A 13,312-nucleotide genomic window follows, 5' to 3' on the forward strand; every position below is an offset into this window, starting at 1 on the left:
AAAGGAAGTTGGATTCAAGTTTCCTATGTTTTGTTGAAGTTTGTAGGTCGACTAATTGTAAGCTTTGGGCTAAGCTCTCTAGCTAGAAACTGGTTGGGTGCGTTCTATCCCTTTCACGGTTTTAGAATTATTGACAAAGACTTCCTCCAAAAAGACAATAGAAATGGTTAAAAATTGACAATTATTTCACGTGGGTTATAAACTTTTCATCCAATATGTTGTTGGAATAATAATGGAACAAAACATGGAGAAAACAAGAGTTGTATAGCGTGAGAATTAACTTATAAATAAATAGTTATGGTCCTCACTACACTAAATTTCTTTAGCTTCATATTCCTCATTAGACGGAGAGAATATAATTGTCCATGTTAAGTCCAGGTTGCATAGCTGAGGAAGACCACGAACTACAACTTATATATTATGGTCGTCAATTTAATGGTTTCAAGAAATTCTAATATTTTTATAGATTTTGATTTTCTTCCATACATGTTCTTGAATTTTATGGTCTTTATTTTAGAATAATCAATGAAGGAGTATTTGTTTAAATTTTTTAATAAAGATAAAAGAAGACTAAGAGCCAAAGGCTGCAGCATTTAGGCACTGTCCCCACAACGCTACAACTGATGTGATTTTTAACCTATCGGACTCTCAAATTGGGGATTGACATGCATGTCCCCGTAGCTTATTATTCAAAAAATGTTTTAAAAGTAATTTTATATAACTTTTAATAGTTATGTCTCTTCAAATTTCAATTTTGGTTATAACAAATCAGCTCTATCATGCGCTATTACCCAAAAAAAGAGTTGAAAATTGATACGACATAGTGATGGGATGATTGAGCAATTTTCACCCACAGAAAGTGGTGTATGGTGTGCAATCGTTTCTATCATCTTTTAAATGATAGATTTCAATTTTCTAATGCAAAACAATCTCTCCACTTCCTCAAGACTCCAAAAGAAGTACGACAGCAAACGGACCAAGTAAATGAGTTGATCCAACTATCTTTTAGGCCAGTCCAATCCAAATGGCTCCAACACGCTGGAGCCCATAGAAACAACGTCACCTGATCGGTTTTGTTCGCTTCACGAGCTTCAATTATATTAGAAGACAAAATCCTATGTGACAGATGTCAGATATGTGAGGCACCTACGTGGGCCTTTGTGCTCCATATTTTCCAAACTTTAATCCTCCTTGTTAATCCAATTTATTGTCCTATTTTCTCCACATTTAAACTTTAACATTGAATTAAATAACGTCCTAAATCTAATAGCTCCTTGCCTTTAACTTTAAACACCTATAAAACTTCTCCATAATCTTGAAACCCAATTTTTGTACCCTACTCGCCCAAATTCTTTCACTATTAGCTTTGCTGCAAAAAAAGTGCTACCACTTACAAATCCCTCTCCAAAAAGTTTAGTTCTGATATTGTGAGAGAGAAATTATTGAGTGATTATATTATTTTTTAGTACAAAATTTGGTGGGAGTATATTTATTGTTCTTTATAAGAGTTTGTATTTGTTAAACATGATTAAATCAATCATTTATAGGATATCTAATAGTATTTTTGTGAAAATATTATTGATCATTTATCAAGATTTTATATTAAGGTATGCGTGGGTAGGATCGCATCCAATTTGAGGATTTGAATTAATAAAATTGTATGGTTATTTTACCTATTTTCTCTCCTCCAAAATTTAGCAGTCATATCTGCAAACATAGCAACTATTTTTTGGTTGTACAAATATGAAAAGAAAAAAATATATATCACCGACATAATTGCGATACTTAAAGTATATTAGTCACACAAGATACAAGAATAATATAATAATGATATAATTAGCATGTCATAAAAGTATTAAAGTTGAATAATATATTAAAATTTAACGACCTTTAATATCTTATGCATGTTTCTTAACGTACTCCCTCCACCCTGTGCAACACAAAGCCCTAACAAATAGAGATTGTTATATGGAACAATAAATATATTCTGTGTCTCTGATTATATATATGGATTTGAAAACAGAGTTTAACAACTATAAATATATTTGGTCAAATGTCGCCTTTTTTTTCTTTTTGGAAATAACCTTCCTTTCTTGTCTGATACATTCATCTTCGCATTTTGGTTTTATGTACGTGTTTAACACATGGATGGCTGTGGCTATTTAACCCACATCAACTTTTCAAATTTCAAACTCAAGATAAAATATTTTAGCGACTCATTTATCAAATAAATCCATATTACTTATTATTATTTAGTCGGAAAAATACACTTTCTAGAATTTGAGCTAACTCTTCTCTCTCTTATATACCATAGATCAATCTCTTTCCTAGACAATATCGTTGAACAAAATTCATGTTGACTTTATAATATTAGTTAATAGTTTGTAAATAAGTTGAAAGATAGTTAAATTCTTAATTTCTCCTTTCCTTACGCTCAAATTGACTCATTAAAATTTAAGAAAACACAATACTCTCATACATGCGTATTAAATAAAATATAATTTACATATACAAAAAAGTTGATATAAAAAAGATAACGATAAACTATATATTACATCGAATCCTATGTTCCAGAAAAATATATATCATCAAATCTGAAAGTAAGGGAGAGGAACAAGTTTAAGAAGCGACTTCTTGGCAACTGTTAGACCAGCTTCCTCTTCCACGTCCACGTGTTCTTCTTTCAATCCGTCCGGCAATTTCCAATCAAAACACATCAGCAAATTAGCCAGCGCCAGTTCCACCGTGACGGTGGCCATATTCATCCCCGGACAGATTCTCCGGCCAGCTCCGAACGGCAAAAACTCGAAATTCTGGCCTTTGTAGTCGACGCCACTTCCCACGAATCTCTCCGGCAAGAACTCATCCGGAGCGGTCCACGATTCCGGGTCTCGCCCGATGGCCCAAACATTGACGTGGATATGAGTTTTGGGGTGGATGTCGTATCCGCTGAGCTTGAAATGGGAGATGGTTTCTCTTGGAAGGAGAAGTGGGGCCGGCGGATGAAGCCTCAGAACTTCTTTGACCACCATTTTTAGATATTCAAGCTTTTCGAGGTGGCTCTCCTTCACTACTTGATCTTCTTTTATGGAGCTTCTGATCTCGTCTTGTAGCTTCTTCATCACTCTTGGATTCTTAATCAGCTCTGTCATGGCCCAAACAATTGTTCCGGCTCCAGTTTCCACTCCAGCTAGAAATATATTCTGAAAAACCACGAACATCCCAACAAAACAATAAAGCTTAAGTATCAATATTCATAGGTTATACATTAAAACCAATTCATAACAGAGAGTAAAACCTCTGTTTGGTTCTTTTTTCTTTCAAGATGGAATCCTTTTAATATTACATTTGTAGCTCGGGTGCTCGTTTGAACTTGTTGAGTTATGATACCGTATCAAGTTTTATCTCAAAACCGATTGATAATAATATAAGTAGTCATCTCTGTTATAAACATTATTTGTTAGATCTCTTATCTCTTTTAGTGGTATCCTTATATTTAAGTCAATTTTTACTTTTAAGTTTTTAATAATAAAATAAATAAATAGTTAACAACACAATTTTATTTTTCTTTTTAAAAAGCAATGAGATAAGTCAATTTTTACTTTTAAGTTTTAATAATACAATAAATAAATAGTTATAAACACAATTTTATTTTTCTTTTCAAAAAGCAATGATATAAGAAACAAGAAAAAGAAAAAGCAAAAATAGTTGCCTCCTTAACAACAAGGAGCAATTTTGTTTCGGAAAAATTGACATTTGTTGCTTTCATTTTTTTCTATTATTTTATTAAAATTCAAATTTCATGCATATCTCCTCAATATCTCTTCAGCAAATCTCATGCATGTCTCTTCAATATCTCTTGAGTATCTCTTTTACTTTTTCTTTTTTCAAAACGTATTTGACATTTCTCCCATCTACTCCCTCCTTAAAATCTGCCACCTCCCACTTTAAAAAAAAGGTTACAAACTTTTTAACAGTAAAATTGAAAATCACATCTCATGTACACCAAAACATGTTACAATAACAAATTAATAATTTTATTACTTAGATTAAAAAAAAATTTATAAATTTATAAATTATGATTAAGGAAACTAAAAATGAAGAATAAATGAAAATATTTAAGAGGAGAAAAATAAATAATGAAAATATTTACAAAAAAATATATTAAAAAAATAAAGAGACCATAAAAACTAACTCATTTGTTTAAAATTTTTATTTATTCTCAATTATTAGAACTTGTTGATTCGTTTCTCATATTGTTGCTATGACCTCCCAATGTAATCAAATTGCTGAAAACATATGTAGTATGTCATTTTAAAGATGAGAAAAAACCATAAAAGAAAAATAGAAAACAAATCAAGATGGTGCTTCAAGAAGAGTGAAGGAGATGCATTCAAAGAGAGAAAAAAGTGGAAGGTGAGAGATTTTAGGGAGGGAGAAGAGGGAGGAGAAACCTCAAATACGTTTTGAAGAAAGAAAAAAGTAAAAGAGATATTGAGGAGATATGCATGAGATTTGAATTTTAATAAAATAATAGAAAAATATGAAAGCAAACAATATCAATTTTTTATTGGGTCATGTCATAATCAAGAGGACGGTGGTCTTGAAAGTTCAGGAGGTAAGTTTTTTCCTTTTGTTTTTACCATAAATATTTAACAACTAAAATAAAAAAATGTAAAGATAGAAACAGTTTATAAAAATTAATGATTTGTCAATTTTTCAACAATAAGAGAGGCAAATTTTGATTTTATATTTTCTAGACTTTGATGAAATAACTGTTAAATTTTTAGTGGTTAAAATTAGCGGTAAGTTTTGGAGAATGTGAGGTAATTATTACCATGATAAGTGCCTTGATGCAATCTATAGTAAGTTGCAGAACATCAGATTGAGTGCGGTCTCTCTCCATCTTCAACAAAACATCAACGATATTTTCTTCATTATTGTTGGAATTACGGTTGATACGATCGTCAACTACACGTTGGAAAAACGCATCCAACTCAGCAAAGCTTTTCTCCAGCCGCCCATGAACGCCACTCACCCGATCGGCAATCCACCCCACGCCGGGAAAGAAGTCACTCGCCGGGAATCTCCCCATGGCCTCCACTGCTCTACGCACAACCCCTTGAAAATTCTCATCGTCCAGCTCCCCCCCTCGAAAACTCCTCCCAAACGCAATCCGCGTTATTATACTCGCGGTCAGAGAATACGATTTCTCACTCACGTCGACTTCAGAATATAAGCACTGAGAGATGGACTTCAACCACACGCCAATCTCTTCTTCTCTAGTCTGGTGAAACGACTGCACCCGCTTGGCGCTGAACAGCTCGAGCACGCTGATTTTCCGCACTTCCCTCCAGTGGTCGCTGTATGGAGACAGCCCAATGTCTTGGAAGTTGTAGGAGAATCTTCTGCTCGCGGTCAAGCGAGGGCGGCTGCAGCAGGCCAGGTCGTGCACTTTCAGGACCTCTCTTGCGGCCGCGGCGGAGGAGATTACGATGGTCGGGACGGAGCCGAGTTTGAGGCTCATGATGGGGCCGTATTTGTTTGAGAGCTTCCATAAGGAGCGGTGGGGGAGGGGGCCGAGGAGGTGCAAGTGGCCCAGAAAAGGGAACTTTGGAGGGCCTGGAGGGTGTTGTTTTTTGTTGTGTGTTGCGGTTTTAATGAGCGTGAAAGAGAAGATGAAGATTAGTGGAATTGCCCACGTTAAAATGCTGGGCATTAGCAGCATTATCTGATCAAGGCTAACCATTTTTTCTTTTCTTTTCTTTTCTTTGATGGAGGGTTTGCTGTAAGGATATTATATATTTATAGAGCTTCAATGTATCCTGTGGAGATTGTGGCTTAGAGATGATTTTGAAGAACAGGTAGCAACGTGTCGGATTTTACCATACTATATTTGTTGAAATTTCTATGTTGAATGCGTTGTAGAGGAGAGAAAGTTTGACAATAATCATAATGACTTCTCCGTCTAGAGGAACTCAAAAGAAAGGGGAAGAGAAGACTTCTGTGTTTGTTGAACGGCGATGATCAACATACTCTGTACGCTCCAAAAAGATATGGTAAAAACTATTTAGTTTCAAATAAAAAGAACAAAAATCTCTACGGGTATTAAATATCTATCGACATGTCGACATTTCTATATATCGCATCGACATTAGAGGTAAATCTACATTTCCAAAATATTACGAAAAGATAAAATATGAAAAATGTCAACAAAATCTCACTAATATGGACATAATATTAATGTCAGTTATTTTTAGAAATGATGAAATGATTATTTGTTAATTAAAATAGTCTTTACGAAGTTTTTATTTTTATAACTTTTTTATAAATATTTATCGACATCGAGATTTTGTTGATATTTCAATCGACGTTTTTATAAAATTGAGACATCGACACGTTTATTTAAATTGATCTTATCTACCGCTCTTATCAGGCTGACATGATCTGTTCAAGGCTAACCATTTTTGTTGATGGAGGGTTTCCAGCTGTAAGAGATCAGATATTATAGACCTTCAGTAGGCCGTGGAATAAAGTTGGAAAATTTTATGCGGTATATATATAGGTCAGTTGCTGGACTGGTCACGGGTGATTCTGAACTCCTCCGGGTACATGTTTTGGAGTGATTTTAGTATGTTTAGAATTATCTTTTACTCATATTAAAATCATTGCTCTTTTTAACTGACATTTTGACAATAATTTTCAAGTGATTTTATAATCACTTTAAATGATTATCGGTCAATCACTCCAAAGGTAATTTTCAAATAATTTTTGGTAAAAAAAAATTAATATGGAATTAGTTTTTAAAATTCAAATTTCTATTTCTATTTTACCTTATTTTCGCTATAAAATTTAAAAATGTCCATGTTTTTTCATTTCTAAAATTTTTGTCCCTCCTCCCACCCCATTTATCTTTATTCACTCTAATTTTTCTCTAAAATTGTACTAATCTATCTCTAAATTTGTAGTTCCCAACCATTTAATTATAAATTTATTTTTCTGTCTAAAATTTTTATCCCTCGCCCTTTAAAATTTCTACTTATAAAGTTCTTTCTCTAACTTTTTTCTCTTTAAAACTTTTGTCAAATTCTCCCTTTAAACTTCAAATGTTAATCATTCAAAATCGTTTGTATAAAAATCTCTTGTAAAGGTGTGTAACAAAACGTTAAAATAAGTATATAAAAATCACCACTCACATAATCAATTCTCTTCGGCTAAAATGACTCGTTCTAAAATAATTTCGAAATAAGTACTTGATGTGTCAGAAGTTGATACATTATATAGAAAATATTTAGGTGCTAACCACCATTAAATTATTCATAAATAAGAGATAGAAATATAAAAATTTATTATTTAAAAATAATAATGAGTTGTCAATTTTTCAATGATGATCGAAGTAAAGTCAATATCTAAATATCGATGTTGAATGCTATTGATATTCCGTCGAGAGAAGATAAAATTGAATATAATATGAGTTGTGCATGCCTAAAGTAGAAGTCAGAAGACCTCTATTTCAGACTCTTACGGATGATGGAATTTGTAACATACGTTTCTTTTTTTACAAATATGGTAAAAAAGAAGTAATACTTTTAAACGATCACTCTTCTCAAAGCTGACCAAGTATTTTCTATTTGAACGGAAAAGTTTTTTTTTTTTTTTTTTTGAATCAAACGTCTATTTTGTAAGCACTCTTGAAAAGAAATCCTAACATATTATCAAAGCATTTTTCAACAAACGTCACATATTAATATAAATTTTCTTCTTAAATTTTTGTTTTCAGATTACTAACTAAACGCATCCTAAACAACTAAGAGTATTTATCATTCACATTTTATTCATTATACGAAATAAGTTTTATACGTAAAAACATTTAGAAATGAGAAATTAAATAGAATAATAATTTCTATAAACAAAATAATTATTATATGACAAAGACTTATCTCTTTTTTTTTCTTCTTCTCCCTCCTCTTTAGTTGTAGTGGCCGGCTGTTTTTTTTTTTCTAATGCAGACAAGTACTTAGAATTTTCTATGCTTGAAATTTTAGATATTTAGTTATCTTTGGATAGCCACATTGGTTTTGTAGAAAAATTTATAAAGATATCCGATAATATTTTATATGATTTATACGTATTTGCATTTACATAATTTATTCGTTTTAATTAACTTAATATTTTTATTTTCTTTATATTATATCCGTGTATTATTAATTTTTATATGTTATTTTGTAGAATTCGTAATAATATAAAATTTCTTTTAAAAAAATAATTAATATTAAATATAAATTTATTTTGAACTTTAATATTTGCTTCAAAAAAATACAATATATAATTAATGTTATTTGAGGTGAAATTTATTTAATTATAATAAGAAGAAAAATATCAAAGGTTGGTTTAAAATTATATATTTAAGATAATAAATATTATTGATAATAATTCCTTCTAAATATTAAATATAAATACATACATTATATAATTTAATTGAAATTTATTTTATATACAAATGTAATATATAAACATACTTAATTGCATCAAGTTAATTATTAATGAGTACGTTAATTTATTTAAATTATAAAAATAAAAAATGAATGAAAAAAAAAAGAAATGATGCTTCGGTGTGAAAATCTCAAAAACTCGTATTTTAAAAAAACATCTAAAATAACTTAAATAACTCTCATATGAACATCTCCTCCACTTTCTCGAGAAGAGTCGTAGCAACTTCGTCTTGGTTTACCAACTTTACGGGCCGTACTCAAATTTCCACCCTTTGCCCATTTCTCTTCTCTTTCTTTTTTAACTCAATAATTCTTGTTCCTATTGTCTGCCTTTTTTTCTCTTTTTTTTTTTTTTTTTTTGTAAATTTCAACATTGTTCATGGGAAAGAAAATACTGATTATGAAAAATAATTTATTCTTTAACAATTCATTGTGTTTCTAAAAAATCCATACTTTTTGCATTTCCTTTCAACTGAATGGTTGATCTCCCCATTCCATTCATTTTTCAAAGAAAGATAGTTTCTTCTTTTGGTCATAGGTTTTTTTTTTTTTTTTACCAAATTTATTTGGTCATAGTTGTTTATCTATACAATGAATTTTAATAAATAAATAAATAAATAATCAAAACAATAAATCGGTGTTTTTCTTTTTGAGGAATAACATATAAATCACTTTTTAGATCCAATAGTAATTTAACAAAAATTAAGGTAAAATTTTCAAGAAAATTGTGACGCCACAAATACCTATCTTATATATCTTTATTTTTTTAAGTGAACATATCCTTTTCTACTTCCTTTTATTTATTTATTTTTCTCCAATTCTAATTATGAAAAGGCTGGGAGAAATCCTATTTTTCTGGGAAACAGACAAAAACAAATCCAAAATTTTCGTACTTCTAGATAAATCCTCTTTAGAATAATTGAATTTTAAGTGAGGAGGAAGAAAGAGAAATCAAATGTTCTAAAACACAATTCTACGTCAGAGGAAATCGAGGTATTAAATTCTATATATCTCTATTGATATTTTCATATATACTGGTTCGATACCCACATAAAATTTGAGTCGAGATTTTCATAAAATTGTGAAAAAAAAATAAAGTGTATATAAAAAAAAGATACTAACAAAATAAAGATTTTAAATTTATTTAAAATAATGAAATATTTACTTTTTTAATTTAAATATTTTATAAATATTTTATTTTTTAATTTTTTAATAATATTTCTTAACATTTTATCGATATTTTTATCGATATTTTTATTAATTTTTTAATACGACTTGGTATTTTCATCCATGTCAAAGACTCAAATACATTGGGAAAAAGAAAGTAGGGAACATCCATGAAAATATATAAGATTATTTGCATCGATTTCAGCAAGGAAATATTTATAATATAATAATAAGTTTAATCATTGATTTTTTGTTATTTTAATGATTTTTCTAGAATACAATAAAAGAATATGTTAATTTAATTAGTGGATGTCGTTCTCGTGATCTCGATTTTACGAAAATATTGATGTTGATGGATATTTCAAAACAATCACAGAATTTGTGAAAATTTTAATTGTTATTAATTAAATTATAATTAATCACTTTTAATAATCATATGTAAAAATATGAGTAACTTACCTATGAAAATATAGATATCGATGATAGAAATTATTTGAATTAATAAATTAAATTTCAATGTTACTTAGTTATATTTAAGTTGTGGATATTTAAATTTTTTATTAACTAATCCTAAAAGAGCCAGTGAATCAGAAAATAATTAGGAATTAAATATTTATCGACTAATCAAATATAGTATTTAGTTACACAATTTAGATAAGAACATAGATTTATCTTAATATAATTACAATAAGTTATAAAATAAAATAAATATCAGTCTAAATAAATCATAAGTATAAAAGAAAAAGAATTTTTGAAAATTGAGGAATAGAGGGCAGAGAAGGAAAAAGAAAGAGAGTAAAATTTAAAAATTTAAAATAAAGTGGGCCGAAGCCGCTGGGCTGGGCTCGTTTAATGGGCTGGTATCGTCGTCCAAATGGGAGCATATCGTCACGCTGAGGCAGCTGCAGAGGTTCCAGAAGAGGAGAGGTTTCACGCTCAAGATCCAAAAGCAAGACAAATTCCTGATTCCCGACGCTTATTTTGTTTTTTTTTTTTTAAAGAGAAAAAATGAAAAAAAACAGACAATTACATCATTATCTTTCAATAAACACAATTTTTAATAAATTCAGGTTTTACAAAGTAGTATCCAAACACACTTAACAAACTTATTTTCTACATTATCTAAATACAGATTTTACAAATCTAAATTTAATTTAACACCTCATACTTAATAAATAGAAGTTTAATAAATCTAGATAAGCTTGCCAACTTAACCTTTCCTATGGTAGCCTAACTTATGTATGTGCCTATTTTCCTTGGTCTGCCCATAAATGATATAAATGTGATTTTTTTAAAAAAGTTGTAATCACATTTTTCCTTGTTGTTACAATCAGCATTCAAATAGGATTCTTCTCCTTCATATCTTAATTTATTTAAAACTCCTAGCATGCATGGTAAATAATCAAGTTGAGAAAGCGAGATTGTTGAATTTAAACCAAAGCTTTCTCAACTTGATTATTTACCATGCATGCTAGGAGTTTTAAGTGTAAGATAAATAAAACTAAATATTAAATAAATATAAACACGACTCCTTAATCTTAATATTAAATAAAGTTTTAAATTCAAATTTACTATTAATTTTAACCTCGTTTAATTGGTTAAGTCATATGATATGAATTCAAATCCGACCTATATTTTGACCAATTTAAAGTAGAAAATGGGATGGTTTCTTCAGCAAAATTAGGCGCTAAAAATCCTATTCCTGATCGGTTGAAGAAAAAAGGAGAGAGAAAAAACCAAAATTTTTGCGTTGAAAATGGTTCAATTTTTGGTTTTATAGGGAACAGTAGTGACGAAAAAGGATGCTACGCTACGTATCCATCAAAATGTCCAGATTCAGCGGCGCCATCCGGACGCTATGGTCTCGTCCGAAATTTTAAATGTTGATGTCGATAGAAATGTCGATGTTTCAATTTCATGGAAATATCGATAGAAATATCGATAAAATGTCGATATTGATGGATATTTCTATAAAATGAGCGCATAAGAGGTTGGATGACGGATTTTCGGAGAAGAAAGCTTACTTAACAAATAAGTGTGTGTTTTGGAGAGATGGTAGAATTAGTGATTTTGGAGAAATAAATTTAAGCATAATTGATTTTTTAAAATCATCCTCTAAATGATACCTTAAAAATCAATTTAAAGTGATTTTAAGCTATTTTAAAATTAATATTTTTAATTTGTCAAACATTATTAATGGGAAGAGAAGTGATTTTACAATGACAAAAATAATTTCGGTATGCCAAAATCACTCCCGATCTCGCCCTAAAACTAACTTACTAAGGTGAATCGGTTAAACTATAAGTTGAACTTTAGGGTTGACATCTGTTTCTAATTTAGTTTTTACAATTGGAAAGTTGTATTTTAGTTTTCTCCATTTTCAATTTTACCATTTTACAAAAATTAGTGGAAATTATCCGTAGAGAGGCCGCCAGTATTGTACTCTTCGTATAACTAATAATTTATTGCATAGAGATGTGATAGGAACATATAGGTTATAGTTTGAGTTTTATTTCGATTTGGTTTTATGATTTTTAAAGTTTTAATTTGGTCTTAGTTTAGTAAACCTCACGTAATATTTTTATACATGAAAATGTGGTGACGTTTTTTATTTAGTTAATTATATTATGGTTTATAATTGAGTAAAAATAGAAGGAAAAATAGATTTTTTTTTTTTATGAGTCAAAAAAGAGCTTCGGAAACTTGAAATCTAAATTTACTTTTAAAATGATAGAGATGGATCAAATGAAAATTACACCCAACACGTGAAGGCCCCATTTAAAATTTAACTGGAAATATTTAATAGGAGACTTTTACGATTTTATTAGAAAAACATTGATTTATCATGCATGCATGTTTTAGCTTTTGGTATATATATATATTTATATTTTATAGTTTATACCATCCAACTTTAATCAATTCCACTATATTTGCTTCTTGTAAGTTTTCTTTATAAAAAAAAAAACATTAAATTAGCTTTTTCTATTCTTTATTTTTTATTTTCTTTTTTGGATAAAAAAAAGAAATAAACCTCTTCAAAATTATTTTAGATGTAGATGATTGTCTTATTTGTCTAAAGATGTTAAGCTAGTTGTTTACGTAGATAATTATGGATCACCACTTTCTGATTTCTCCATCACCATGGAAAAAACTACCACTTTCAATCTCCAAGAAAAATTGCAAAAATCGTCATATTCAAGTATTGGTTAGATATTCTTTATATATTTTTTTTCTATATTTTAAAAAATAAAAGTTATTAAAATTTTGTGGTTTCCTTTAACCAAGGTTTTAAATGTCAATGTAGAATCTCGATTTCATGAAAATACCAATGTCGATGAATATTTCTAAGTTAGAAAAATTAAAAAACTGTAACAAATATCTAAATTAACAAATAAATATTTTACTGTTTCTAAATTAATTAAAAATAATTAATATAACTATTATGTGTATATTAGTGACATTTTATTGATATTTTTCATATTTTGTCGATTTTCTTGGAGTATGATGGAAATGTCGATTTACCTTCGTATCGATATTCGTAAAAATACAGATATGTCAATGAAAATATCGACTTGTGAACAGATATTTAAAATCATACCTTTAATCAGGGAACAAATATTTTCTCATCCAGGGGTCTATTTAACTCGAAGAAG

At 29.4% G+C, this 13,312-nt stretch overlaps 1 protein-coding gene across 1 annotated transcript; it reads right to left on the reverse strand.

Annotated features, from left to right (window-relative positions):
- Positions 1–2,480: 2,480 nt before the first annotated feature.
- On the reverse strand, positions 2,481–5,792 carry LOC111019733 (cytochrome P450 71B37). Its single transcript, XM_022296162.2, has 2 exons — positions 4,838–5,792; positions 2,481–3,203 (listed from the first exon to the last, which is right to left on the reverse strand). Exons 1-2 carry the CDS (start codon positions 5,747–5,749, stop codon positions 2,589–2,591), a joined length of 1,527 nt encoding a protein of 508 aa, XP_022151854.2. The 5' UTR covers positions 5,750–5,792; the 3' UTR covers positions 2,481–2,588.
- Positions 5,793–13,312: the final 7,520 nt, after the last annotated feature.

Source organism: Momordica charantia (assembly GCF_013281855.1).
Source record: "Momordica charantia cultivar OHB3-1 chromosome 9 unlocalized genomic scaffold, Mcharantia_2.0 BLBB01000009.1, whole genome shotgun sequence".
NCBI lineage: Eukaryota > Viridiplantae > Streptophyta > Magnoliopsida > Cucurbitales > Cucurbitaceae > Momordica > Momordica charantia.